The sequence below is a fragment of the Cucumis melo genome, chromosome 12 (assembly GCF_025177605.1).
Source record: "Cucumis melo cultivar AY chromosome 12, USDA_Cmelo_AY_1.0, whole genome shotgun sequence".
NCBI lineage: Eukaryota > Viridiplantae > Streptophyta > Magnoliopsida > Cucurbitales > Cucurbitaceae > Cucumis > Cucumis melo.
This window is the reverse complement of record NC_066868.1, coordinates 22,299,397-22,314,188: the sequence shown is the minus strand read 5'-3', so window position 1 is coordinate 22,314,188 and position 14,792 is coordinate 22,299,397. Positions and strand designations below refer to the sequence as shown.

General features: G+C 30.1%; 2 protein-coding genes across 2 annotated transcripts; both read right to left on the bottom strand.

Moving 5' to 3' along the window:
* Positions 1–853, bottom strand: LOC103487726 (protein TIFY 5A-like). The gene is made up of 2 exons (XM_008446162.3): positions 618–853; positions 1–358 (listed from the first exon to the last, which is right to left on the bottom strand). The coding sequence occupies exons 1-2, from the start codon at positions 777–779 to the stop codon at positions 164–166; spliced, it is 357 nt and encodes a 118-aa protein (XP_008444384.2). The 5' UTR covers positions 780–853; the 3' UTR covers positions 1–163.
* A 10,449-nt stretch (positions 854–11,302) lies between these two features.
* LOC103487734 (F-box/kelch-repeat protein At1g30090) lies at positions 11,303–13,814 on the bottom strand. The gene has a single exon (XM_008446174.3). The coding sequence runs from the start codon at positions 12,740–12,742 to the stop codon at positions 11,525–11,527; it is 1,218 nt and encodes a 405-aa protein (XP_008444396.1). The 5' UTR covers positions 12,743–13,814; the 3' UTR covers positions 11,303–11,524.
* Positions 13,815–14,792: the final 978 nt, after the last annotated feature.

Here is a 14,792-nt window from a genome sequence, read left to right as displayed (position 1 = left end):
TTGAGAAATGTAAGTAGGTAATGTATTGGAAAATTAATAAGCTCCAAGTATGTACAAATACAATCCAAACACAAACTTATAGCTCCTAAAAGCTAAAGAAGAAAAATGACAAAAGGGAAGAGAGAATTATAAAGAAGCCACGATTATTCCAAAATTTGGAAAGTTAGTGAGTGTAGGGTGAAAGTGTTTGAATGCGAAGCTTTCTCTTTTGTAAAAACCTCTGCAATGATCTCCTCATGGAGGGGCTAGCTTCCCCGCTCCTCATCCATACTCTCTCTGCTGATGAACTAATCCGACATGTCGTCCATCTTCTCTCGGCCTCCATTTGTCTCGTGGCTTCTACTATTATTGCCTTTGCCTACATTAATCCAAACAATATAAATACATATATGTGTGACCATTAATTCCATAGCCTTAAGCATTAATTAGTTTAGTGCAATAATATTATCTTGTGGCAAATTATGATTATGACATCACACGGTTTTGAACACAAAAGCTCCTACTTTCACACCATGCATGTTAAGCCACGAATTGAAGTGAATGATTGATATGGTGAATGATTTAATTAACATAACGCTGTGGGGTTGAGAGAAAAGAAAAGGAAAGAGAGATGGTACCTGGATCTCGGTAAGATCAGGCGTGGGGACACCGATGGGAGTGATATGGTTGTGTTGTGAAGATGAATTGGAGGCGGCGGCAGCGGTAGTGGTGGTGGTGGAAGGAGAGGAGGAAGGAGGAGAGAGACAAAGTTCCAAGTTGAAGTTGGGGAAGTGCTCCATTGGAGAGGGGGAGAAATGGCGGTGAAGAAGAAGAGATTAAATGTTAAAACATAAATTCAATATCTATGTGTGGGTGTGTGGGTATATAAGGAAAAGTAAAGGCGTGTTTATTTGGTGGCAATTGAGAGGTGGCAACTTGGCAAAGTGGATATTTTTGTTTTTATGAATTAATAAAATTCACGAGGAACACGGTGCACGGGACCCAGTTTTCCTCTTCATCACGCGCCATATAGTCGGCGACTATTCTCCTCACCTTCCATTATTTTATTAACCAAACCATCTTTACATACATACATACATACATACAGACACATATAGGTTTTAAAATCTTCCAACTTTATATTTGGAAGCATATGAGTTTTGGTTTAATTTATTACTTACACATGTTCACTTAATATTCATTTTCTTATTTAAAGTTATTATAATTGTTTTTAATGATAAGTTAATAGACCTCAATACCTAGAAAACTATTAATCGAGAAACCCTAATAATAAACAATAGAAACACAACTAGAACTTCTTGGATCCCATGTGTCCAATTAAAATCTAACACAAAATTTAAAAAGACCAAACATGTAACATACAAAATTTGTAGATCAAAACAAAAAGGAAATACAAAATCTAAAAGCTAAGAGTTATGTATATATTATATTTGTGGAATATTGTTTAAAAACACACGAAATAAACACGCATCCCCCACTTGTGTTTTACTTTCTTCCCTTTTCCCTTTTCCGTTTTGAAATTAGGTGTGTAATTTTGTGTTTACTTATCTACAATTGATTTTAGACACAAATAGGCTGAAATGATCCATATTTCCTAAAAAATTACAAAAACGCTCCTTTAATTTGATGATGTCACCATCTCGTGAAATTACAACATTATCCTCATCATTGATTTAGAGTTTTATTACATCTTCCTCTCTGTTGTCACTAACACTTTTTCTCATCTCCCACACACATCTTCTTTTTCTCCGTTCTACATCCCTACATTTTTTTTCATCTCTTTCCACACATCTTGTTCTCCAACACTGAGCGACACTAGCTGATGGTGAGACTAAATTAAATGACACCAACGAGATTGAGCAAGATGGGGGGAGAACGACACCAAATATGTGAGACTATGAAAGATTAAGCAAGAGGGAAGATATAACAAAATAAAACTACTTTTCTGTGTGCACGAGAGTGCATTGTAGTAATTCCACTCGAATTTGATACCAACAAAAAGGATTGTTCGACACTTCCACAATTTTTCTCAAATTTTTTAGTCATCCATTTTCCATACTCAATTCTTTGCTTTATTATTTATTTCAAGTTTTCTAGAAGATGGGAGATTGAAGTATAGAACTGAGAGAAGTTATTGATTGTGAGTAATTAGAATTTAAAAAGAAAGAAAATGGTGGTTTAAATATACTCTAGGAGTAAACAACTTTTAATGAAAATGTTGAAATTGCTTTAAAATTTGTCGGCATTTTCAAATATAATAAATAATAAAAATTAATTGAAATTATTTATAAAGATAACAAAATCTATCCAATTTGTATAATATATTTTAATTTTTTCTTTCTTTTATATATATATATATATAAATAATTTCAATTTTTTTTTGGTATTCTTATCGACTATTCATTAATGTAAATGAAATTTGAGTTAAAAAACTTTTACTTGTAAAATCACAAATATCTAAAGATAATACTTGCAATATAATATTTTAAAATTGACACTCTTATAATTTCCTTTAATTTCATTTAATGCACATGAAGAGAGTATTGCCTTCATAAATTTTGTAAATGAAAAATTTATAAGTTGAAAACGATTGAGAAATACATTATTCAAATTTAAAATGATAATTTAGGCTTTAATTTATATATATATATATATAAAGAACTGTTGTAACTTTTTAAAATGTCATAGATGGCAACAAATATGTCAATCACTATTTAAAAAGTAGTTAAACCCATTTTAACTATATATATATTCTTTATTACATTATTTTGCTTAAGAAATATAAAATGATTTTTAACTATAAAGTATCTAAGTTCTGTAGTATTGTATGATATAGGAGAATATATATATATATATATATATATATATATATATATATATATATATCTATCTGCCAAAAAAAAAAACGTTGTTTAAAATATGATGTGGGATCCACCTATCAAACCATATTTCACTTTTAAAATCATCATAATCAGATTGTCATTTTTCTTATTATACCTAATCCAATACTATACATCAAACCTTACTTTATATATAACTTTTTCATTATATATCAAACTTTCAATTCATAATCAATTTTTAAGGTGAGTTTAATTCAACCATAATATTAACCTGCATTTATATTTTTAAAATTATGAGTCTTATCGAGGTTTTTACAACTGTATTATTGTACTGGAAAAAGAAAAATTAAAGTTAATTGATTGTCCAACCACATCAATGATACCTTCTTTTTAGCCTGGACTATTATATTGCACCGAAACCAGAGGATCAGGAAGTATTTTAATTTCTTTTCATGTTGTGGAACTTTTCTTTTCTAATAATGTTATTTTAAAAAATATTGTAAATAATGGGATAGGAGAAAAAAGAATTGACAAAAATAAAGTAGAAAGTTGTGGACCCCATCTTCGACTAGGCAGACTTTGCTGACGTGACTCCCATGAATTGTTCTAACCACATTTTTTTTAATTTTTTTTATATATAATTACATAAATCCTAACCTCCTAAAAATATTCTATTCATTAATAAATCTCAACTTCCTAGAAATATTATATTCCTAAAAATAGCATTCAAATTCAAGATATTCGATTATTTTCTTTTAAAAATCTTGAAAATTTTCCTCATCTAATTATTAACTAAATTCCTTATTAAGGAAACTTAAGATTAGGAAAATTCCACAATTCAATCAGGATTTAAAATAACTATGAAAAAGTTACTGAAACTAATTTAATATTTTATATTTATTGAGTTAATTATAAAGTAAAAGAGAAATAAACTTCCTTGTTTTCTTTTTGTTCGTAAAGTTTACAATTTTATTCTGGATTTGTGAATCGAAAAAAAATTGTGAATAAAAACTGAAATAATAATCTTTAGATGAAAGAATTAAAAAGAAAGAAAGAAAGAAGTGTGAGATGAGATGTTGCCAGATTTACTAAAAATCCAATCTTGAAAGATACGTAAAAACAATTGCCAAAAGAAAAAAAAAAAAAAGAAGGAAGAAGAAGAAGAAGTGTTTTTCAATCTCTTTTGTTGTAGTTTATACCATTCATCCATCACTGACTGTTCACTCGACGAGAAGAAGGAAGAAGAAAGAAGAAGAAAAAAAAGAAGTATAATTTCTGTTCCTTTCTCTTTCTATTTCTAATATTTAAAAATTTCTTTATTCATTAATAAAAATTTTTGTTAATAATTCAACAAGAAAATATTTAATTAATTTTTTAAATTTATAATTAAGATTTTTTTAAAAGAATAATCAAATACTTTGAATGATATTTTTAGAGACTGAATATTGGTATGCGATTTGTTAATGATGATTATATATAAAGAAAATGAAAAAAGAATAAAATAGAGGACAGCGAATAGAAGACTTTGCCTAGTTTGACGGTTCTACCACTTCACTAACCTATTTTTGTCAAATTTTTCCCTTCTACCTTATTTTTTAAAATAATATTATTAAAAAAAAGTTTCAAATTGTGTAAGCATTGAATTTGAAGGAGCCATCAATGGGTTTTTACCATTTCAAACATTGTGACTTGGTTTCTTATTTCTAGATTGAACTTTTATGAATTTCACACCATACTTGGATTGGATATAAAGTTTCATATTAATCCTTTATTAACCTAAGAAATCTCACTAATGATAAGATGAAGGTAAATTGCACTACAAAACAAGAACAAAAACCATTTAAAAACAAGATAATATCCTAACATAAAGAAATTTAAAAGAAACAAACCAAAGTATTTTTTTTTTTTTTTGTAAAGATGAATACTAACTTCTTGGTTTTTAATATATACTCTTAATTTAGACTAAACAATCTACAAACGGATTAAAGTTTCGGTTTAACACGATGAAAAAACAGTCCTCCTAAAATTGGAGGAGAAGGACGTGTAGAATTCATAATCCTTCAACCAAAGAGGAGAACAAAATACAACTTTTCTTTTTCAATAAAGAATTTATGTCTTAATTATGTCTTCAAAGACCATAAAATAAGATCTGTGGAGGGGAAAATAATTAATTTACACGTGAAGCAAATTATGGCAAAGAAATATACAGTTCAGTGGAGGAATTTAAGGTTTTCATATTACTATTCATTTGGTGGGGGAACTGAACTATGGGTTGCCTCCATGTGATCAATGCCTCCAATTGTCACTTCCAACCAAAATTAGGGTTGCCCCACTCAATTTTGTCTCTCATTCAACAACATCTTTCTATATATATATATATATACAAAAAAAAAAGTAAAATCTCCTCCTAGTTACACACTCAAAAGTTTTATTTGTAAAATTAAAATGTGTTAAAAGGGATCCTTAAACTTACCATAGTTAGAAATTAGAACTCCAAATGACAAATACAATTATATATGTAAGTTTGAAAAGAAATCAACTTTAGCACTAGTGTAAGTTCGAGAATTCGAATTTTATAATTAAATGTTTAAGGATATAATAACAACGACGGCTTAACTATTATTATGCTTTAAGAGTAGTTTTTGAGACTTTCTAAAAAATATATATGTATATATATAGAACTAACACATTTTTTTAAGGAATATTTTGCTTTGACAAGCACCCTACAACTGGAAAGAGTTATAGTAGAACCCACTAAAATGTGAAATATATGAATAATGATTGTGGTCAAAAGATAAAGACAAAAGATGATATACATAGTTTATATCAGATATATACACACTTAGATTTATTTAATAAAGAAGTTGAGGGAGGGTCATTGTTCTACACCAATGGATAGTGCATGTTTCATGTTTCATTTGAAAAAAATAAAAAAGAATAAAATTTAACTTTATAGGTGATCTAATAGTTCTGAATGAAACTAATGTGTACATATGCTGAGATCTATTAACTCAACTCAGCATAGTTTTGCATACTTTCCACATCAAGGATTCAAATTCAATCTTAAATTGTTTAGTTCCAATATAAAATCCAATTGATCCCTTTCTATTACCCAAATCCCTCCCCCTCCCCACCCTAATATTTGACCATTGTTCGTGTAAAGTTGTATTGTTTTGTGAAAGAGCATGTATTTTAAAAATTAATCAAAGAATGAATAATTGAATGGTCATGGATAGTCTATAATTATGCCTCTTCTTCAAATTGGTTGTAGGAATTTTTTCATGATCCTTTTTTTCTCCTAAAACATTTTTTCATTTTTCTAATATTTTTTAAGTTCAGTTTAAATCCACAAAATATAGTTTGTTAGATGTGGTAAATGAAGTGTTGTTTTCATGAGAAAATTAGAGATAATTACTTATAAAATTCAGATATTTAAGTGAATAAAATTGTCTTAAAAACAACGTTAATAAGAAGTGAAAATCTTAGTTATATTTAATTAGAAAAAAAATATAGTTTATTGAGTTTATTGCTTGTAATTCAAAATTTACCTGAACAAGTATATCATTTAGTTATCTGTTTGCTTTAATTGTCATCATGGGTTTCTTCTATGATTGATTTTCGGCCCGCTTTCTCTTAATCTTGATCTAGTTTTGCTTTTTGAATTGATTTGCGTAAGAGATTTCTACACTGATGTGTTGTAGAGCTTACTACACTTTGGTGCCTAAATTAGCTTTAAGAATTTATTATATTTTGGCCAAGACACAAGAAGTAATGTTAGAGCTCTCATTCTTTAGAAATTACTTAATTTTCTATTTGTGATAGTTGAATGAAGCTATTTATAGGTATTTCTTCTAGCACTTACCTTTGGTTATGCGCAACACCAATGAGTTGTTTTCTATGTTATATACAAGAAGCTAGATGATAGCTCAATCGATTTCTACATTGAAATATGTTTATCACTCCGGCTGGTCAACACAAATCTTAAGGCACCAACTTTTTTACTGGACAAACATTTCCTTTGAACTTGAGACACATATATTTCAAACAAAATAAATTAAGAAATATAATTTACTTAAAACTATACTACACGGGTTCATGATGGACTATTTTAAAATATCAAAACAACTAAAAATACTTGCAAACTATAGCAAACTTTTACTTTATATCAATAATAAACTCAAATAGATATCAATTCTTTTAGTGATCATTGACAAAAAATAAGATTTTGTTATATTTGTAAATATGTTTAATAATTTTGTCATTTAAAACGAATTTCCATTTATCGATAGAGATGTCGTAATAGATAAAGTCACGAGATTCTTTTATATATAAAAAATAGTATATATATTACACTTATCTTTATTTAAACTATATTTCAATCTTCAACATGTGATATTTTCTCTCTGTTTTTTTTTTCAGAAAAATGAAAAAAAAAAAGCAAGAAAGATAGAAAAGAAAATCAAAGAAGGATAAATATTATTGAAAACATTTTATAATGTTATTTTAATTTTTACGTAATTGGTTTTTGTTTCGTTGATGGAAAAAGAAATAAAGAGTGAAAAAACAAATGCTAAATTAGAACAAATGTTTTCAAGGAAAATCAAACAAATTGAATATATAAAGAAAGAAAGGGAGAAACAGAGAATTTCTTCCCTTTCGTTGACATCAAAACTCTGAATAGAAAAACACACTTTTAACTCTCTCATTGTATACAATAAATTTGTTTAAATGGTAGAAGAATGTAACATGGATAAGAAAAAAATTACATGACTCACCCATCTCACCTAAACTATAATGATGTATTTATAAGGATGATTGACCTAAGTTGTTTCGTTGAATTTTAGAGTCACTTTAAGATAATTTTAGAGTCATCTCACACTCTATACTTATTTTAGTCCTAGGACTATGCTTTGGGTATGGGCATGTGCGGGACACACTCAATTAGCTATTTTGCTAGGATCGATCTCAACTAAAGTCTAGGTCAAAAACATAAATTTGGACTTTAATATGAACTAAACCGTCTCTCCTATGTCCACTTTGAGCCTAGGGTGCAATTTTAGTCAAAACTTTGTAACTTTTTCTTTTTTATATTATTATTATTATCTTAACATCTTTTCTTATTTTATGTCAATTATATCAATTTATGTCCAAAAAGCTCCAATATATAAGATCTTCTATACCCACTTTTGTATAAAGTATAAGATGACAAAGCTATTATGCTAAGCATAACTAGGTTTGTTATTTTTCTTCTAATGTTTGTAGATAAGTTAGGACATTTTAGTATTAGTATGAGATTTTGTAACGTAGGGCTAAGTCCAAAAAAAAAACCTGTAATTAAAGCATAGTTCAATTTAATTTATAATTATTTAAGTGTGTTTTATCGTTTAATCAATAAATATACTTAAAGTAAAACACTGAGTGTATTAGTTCTATATCTAACCTCCATCAATAATTATAACGTGTGTACTAACGATATATATCTAACAACAATCAACATTTAATTAGTAACTTGTTTTGAAGTAAAACATGCATATTTTACTTTATAAGTATGATAGTGAAAGTGTATCAACAATACATCATATATAAGGCATGAGTGTATCAATAGGACATCTAATGTTAATTAACATTCCAATAACATTTGAAGTGTGTTAGCAATATAATGTATATCTAATAACAATTAACTTTTGAATTTTTGAAGCATGCATGTTTCATATTATAAACATGATATTCTAAGTATATCAAAAGTATAACAAATATAAGATATGAGTAGGGAAAAATTTAACCATGACCCTCTAACTGTACTAGTATATATATGTCAATGGTATATCACATATCAATCAACTTTTAAGTATATCGACAGCATACTAGCAGTATATTAATATATGTCAAATAACTTTCATGAATGATAATAGTATATGAGTAGTATATCACCTATCAATCGAACGTAATCAATATATTAAATATCAAACAACTTTCAAGGGTATAAATAGTAGGTCGGTTGTATATTAGGCATCTAACATCTTCTAAAGCATTTTTTTTGGACTTTTTGGACCTTTTAGGCTTAGTGATTATGCTAGGCCTTTTTTTTCCCTATTTATGCAAACATGAAAAATACGAAGCTAAAGCCTAATTTTTGTATCATTTTTTTTCTTTTTTTGTCGGGAGAAGTTGCAAATATAGAATTTGCATATATAGCTCTCGAAATCTATTAGTTAGACTATATGACTAATAGGACATCAACGTAGAGTCGATTATTCATAGATTTTGTTATATTTATAATTTTTAAAAAGTATTATTATGCTCTTAATTATTAACTCATTTCGATCGCGGATTTGTTAAGGGTGCAAATGCCCCTTTTAGTATTAGTTCTAGAGAACTCTTTTACGGTTTGTATTTCTTACTAAATTTAAAGATTTTTTATATATAGTTATAGACACCGATTTAATGTATTCGATCTATTTCTCAAATTTGCAATATATATCCATAATGTTTTACTTTAGTTTAATTTCCTCCTATATATAAAAAATATATCAATTTAAACCTTGAATTTGAAGGTCATATCTAATTAAACCATAAACTAATAATTGTATCAATTTAAATTCCAAAATAATAGTTATACCAAACTAGACTTTGAACTGTCACAAGTATATCAATTTTGATCTCGGACTTTCATAAATTTACAAATTTAGACCCTCAATATGTTTTATTTTAATATACTTGTGAAAATAGAAGTTTAAATTGATACATTTATGAATATTTAATTTGATATACCTATAAAAATTAAGTATCCATCATTTGATAGAATTATTAGTTTAAAATTTAAATTGATATAATTATTAATTTAGGGTTAAGTTCACATTGATGTTTGATAAAGAAATGATTGGAAACAATCATACATAAAAGCGAATAAATAAATGAATAAATAATAATTATAACAAACATTCAAGTCAAAAGTAGCCAATAAAGCAAGTTTTTTTCAAAGTGTATAGATATAATATTTAAATATGTTTTAGAAGTGAGTTAAAAGAAGTTTTAAAAGCACTTTGAAACACTTATGAAACTCCATTAATGCTGAAACCATCAATCAAATAATATAATTGGCTCAACTTTTGATAGAAATATAAAATTATTTGATCCTTTGAAAAGAACAACTCAACCAACAATATTCTTTTCATTTGGTTAGGCAGCTCGACAGCATAACTTCACCATGGCCTCAATGAAATCTTTCTACATCATCCATTTTAATCTTTCCAAAAACAAACAAACTCAAATTATGTATACACTTGTAAACCATCCATTTCATATTATCAAATAGCTTTCTTAACAGCACTGGAATGAATTTACAATGTCCTCTAAGTCAAAATTCATGTTTGAATGGTTCGTTTCGGGACTCTATTTCTGTTTTGCACTTGATTCTTCACGAATTCCAACAATTCTCAATTTACAGTAATTTTGGTTATATCTCAACTATCCAAACATCCTATTAGAAGTCAAAAATTCGATTCCTAACAACAACAAAAAGGTAATGATAATACATTGATGAGTCAAAATATATCAACAAAAAGGAACTTCAATGTATTGAGGTTTGGATTAGTTCCAAAATGAAATGAGAATGTCCAATTTGTAAGAGACCAAAAAAAAAAAAAGTCAGAGAAAAGGGAAAGGACATTTTTCCCACTTTGCAACTCTTCCACTTCCATTTTGCGAACCAGACTGTCAAGATAAAACTTTTCACACCAAAGTCTTCTTCATCCTTATCACAATGAATCATGATTCTCAAAGAATTTGGTTCTTTCTCACTGGGGTGTTTTTTAGGAAATGACCAAAACACCACTTTCAAATCTTCAAACCCATTTCAGAAGCATCAAAGGTCAGAAAGCAATTGATGAAGCAGTGAAAAGAAGGAAACAAGCAGTTATTCAGCAGTGATGAGCAAGGCAGGTTTCTCTTAGGACAATCTATATTCTCGGAGAGTCAAAAGTTCATGTTAAATGTGCTTTTAGAACTGTACAAGATGGAAAATCTTCCAACTATTCTTGAGGTTATATGAATGAGCAAGAATTGAGGTTTTAGTTGTATAAACTAGCAAGGAAGCTTTCAATGTCTGAAATATGTAGCTTTGCAGATATGGGTGTTTGGAACAAGAAAGAATTTGTACGCCATCGACAAAGCTAATGGATAATTCATTAGTCACATCTCGTCACTTGACGAGACAGATTGATACTACAAATAGTACAGAAAGTCAGAAGCATAACTAAAAGATACACAAAAAAGTAGATATATTTGAATAGATTCGCTTTCAATATCTCAATCTAGGACTTGGAACACCTATTGAAGTTTCTTTATCTAGGACTTTAACATTTTGATCCTTAGATGCCTATACAGTGATACAAGTATCCGCTTTCTGATAGATCAGGAAACGTTTTAAACATAGAGTTTTGTGCTAAAGACTGAGAAACATATATAGAACTGCAATAAATTAAAGTTGTGCATTATGCATCATGAAAAAGAAAAATAAGAACCAAAAAGAAAAAATTGACGGACTTAAAGTCAGTACCCAATACACGCCACTTTGAACAAACACCTTTCCACACATCTATAATCAGATCTATAGCTAATTCTCTGTCATTGTAACATATTCAAAATCATACAAGACATTAAGAGGAGCCGAAAAAGGATGATACCTAAGCAAACAAGACCTGAGAACTTGAGGGTGTCAAATCAGAGAAGCATTCTGGTGCATCAACAACATGCCAACTTACATTAAAGCTCCACTTATTTTCGCACGTCCCCTTTTTGATCAGCTGAGAGATATGGCCTACAGCTACATGTAGGTTCCTACCGACAACGTATATGGTAGAATCACATGCATTCACAGCAAACGGTTTGCATATCTGTTCGGGTAAAGGTGGCCCTTCAATAGCTTCCCAGGAATCAGAAGCTGCATCATAAACCTTAAGCTTCATTCTTTCAAGCTCTGAAACAACAAACAAGTGGCCATAAACCACTACACTTGAACCAGTCCAGCCTTCTCTCAAACCAATGGCCATAGTTTCCCAATTATTAGTTGTTGGATCATAAACTTGTCCCCTTGGAGCCACATAGAAAGGCCACAGCCAGCCTTCTGTCACTAAAAGTTTCCCGTTGAGAACTGCAGCATCATACGAAGCCATATTTGTTCCCATGCTTGCAATGGAGTTCCAACTCCCTTGGATAGGATCCAAAACCTCAGCTGAGTCGAGCTCGAAAAGGTCAGTGCTATTCCCTCCAGCCACGTAAATTTTACCATCAATGACTCCACTAGCGAAAAATGACCTTGCTGTGATCATTTGGTTCATCACAGTCCAACGATTTTTCTGCATCTCATACTTCAAGACCAAGTCAAGGGGGCAGTCAACATCCGATACCATGCCACCACAAACAAAGAGAGTGCCCTCGTGAGGGATTGAGACACATCTAAAGCCATGAGGACAAACCTTATCCTTGCAAGGCATGAGTGGGATACTATGCCAAGAGAAATGAGTAAGATCAAGAACCTGCCACTGAATCTTTCCAGTACATTTGTGGAAAGCAAATACAAAAAGCCAAGGTTCTTTGAAACCTAACTCTTTCCTCCTAGTGAAGAATCTCTCTTTACTACCCAATAGTTGATGCCATCTCTTGCAAACAACCCGGCAAGCGGCATGGCTGTGAACCGGCAACCTGAGGAGACAATTAAGTGCAACATCATCTGGAAGACCTGGAATTAAGGGTTCCCCACAAATAGATGATTCCAAGTCTGATGAAGGATTTAACAGATGAGACTTGATAATTGCTAATCTAAACTTTGGGGATAATGTCATTTGAGAATCACCCAACTTAAGCACAGGTGTTTGTTGAGATGACAATCGAACCCTCTGCATAACTATCTCTAACTAAACGTCAAACCTTCCCAAACAATCAAATCAACCAACCGATTCCGTTAACTCTTTAAATCCCTTATGCACAGCAACAAATTCTTCTAGTGGGGTTATCTAACTGGTTTCACTTAGAGGAATAAATCAGCTCAAAAATTCAGATTCAAAGACAGAACCACTTGGTTTCTCACCTGATTCTCCTCATAAGAAGCGTTCCTCTAAGTTACTACTGTAGAAAACTCAACCTAGAAATTCATCTAAACCCATTAGTCACGGAAATGATTACTCACTCTTTTGAATCATCAACTGTCCTTTATCGTCTGCCTCTGCAGACATCATCACTTGAGACAGCAAGCAAAAATTTCACAACAAACGGCAGAAAACACAAACACCCGGTAAAAGAAACCTCAATAAGAGTCCAAATTGTAGGAATTACCCCCTTAAACAGCCAAGAAAAAAACGTTTTACAAATACCCAGTTGATAAAAGAGGATGAAAATCGAAAAATTGGGACAGAAAAATCCAAAATCCAGGATCTTTATAAGTGATTGCTCATGAAAAGAAAACAAACCCAGAAATCAGAAAGAAGAAAAAGAGGGGGGAAATCAGAAAAGTACTTACAAAGAAAAGGGGGATTTAGAAGGGAAAACAGTCACAGAGATGGTGACTTTTTTATCAGATTTAGAACTCTGGAGTTGCAATTCCAGCAGAGAAGAAAGAAGAATTGAAGAGCGGTGACCTGTAATGTAACGTAACTCTTTAAAATCCCCATTTATCCTTGAAAAGCAAAGAGGATTATTTTATTTTGTGGCAGACGTAGCTCCTCAAATCTCGATTACTCTTGCACCCACGCGCAAGAAGAGGAAGTTGTACTCAAAATGTCACGAGAGGGACTGTAGCTACAAAACAAAGAGACGTGATCTGTACGCGTTCGATAAAAATTAATAATAACAATAAATAAAACATAGATAAAAAAAAAAAAAAGATGAGATTTTTGAAGATGTATCGATGGTGGATTACAACATTAATACAGAAGCTTAAACTCGAAGCTAAAAAAGGTAGCGCAATCTTAGGCAGGGGCCAAAGAATATTAAAAATTAGGCCGAAAGGAGTATCATTTTCATATATGTTAGAAGGCACCGATAATTATAACTATTCTAAAATCTTCCCAAATCGGATAAATAAGAATATTTACATACGTTACAAAGTTACAAACTAAACATCACTTAACTGGCATGTGTAATATGTGTTCCTTATCAAAAATTTATGATTTGAAATCTCACTTTATTTTGGAAATATAGCGCAAGTTAAAAAGAATTCTTTTTATTTATTTATTTATTTATTTATTATTTCAACTTCATCTTATTTAAATATTATCAATTTGATGTAACCATTGAAAATTACTCCTAGTAGTCATTGAATTGTTCGTCATGAAATATCTTTCAGTGAAGAAGAAATATTGGAGCAAGATCCTTGTTCTAAATTTTCGTCTTTAGGTTCTTGCCTATGTGATAGATATTTAAGCATAACCAATAGACACAATTTTACTGCTCTACAAATGCTCAAATGTTTATCGAACATGATGACCAAATCATAAACTTTCTCGGTTGACAAAATACAACCACAATATGTTTGCTTGGCTATGTCTATATTCACAATCACAAAACTAACTAGATATATTTTGTCGTTATCCGTCGATACTGGTTGCAAGAAGGAGCTTTACCATTTTTAGTTTTCCCTAAAATGTGTGTCATCTACTACTAGTACTAGGTGAATACAACTCAAAAAAATCCTTTCATTGACCCTATGACCATAAGTACATGCTTAAAGTTTATTTGGAGTTTGTCTGAATTGACCTAAAAAAATGTTTTTAAAAAAACTCAATTTTATTTGACCTCGTTTGTTAAAATGATTTAAAACACTTTAAAAATGATTCAAAAGTTATTTAGACGGTTGTCAAAAGCTTTGATTTTTTATTTCCAAATAACTTATTTTAAAAATTAACACTTTAAATCTATTCCAAATGCACCATACATTCTTAGCTTCAAAGTCGGGTA

Bases quoted from the DNA above. Each gene is read 5' to 3' on its own strand.
- LOC103487726 (XM_008446162.3), bottom strand. From the start codon at position 779: ATGGAGCACTTCCCCAACTTCAACTTGGAACTTTGTCTCTCTCCTCCT. The intron at 359-617 runs GTACCATCTCTC...GGATTAATGTAG, and splicing joins CTGATCTTACCGAGATCCAG to GCAAAGGCAATAATAGTAGA.
- LOC103487734 (XM_008446174.3), bottom strand. From the start codon at position 12,742: ATGCAGAGGGTTCGATTGTCATCTCAACAAACACCTGTGCTTAAGTTG.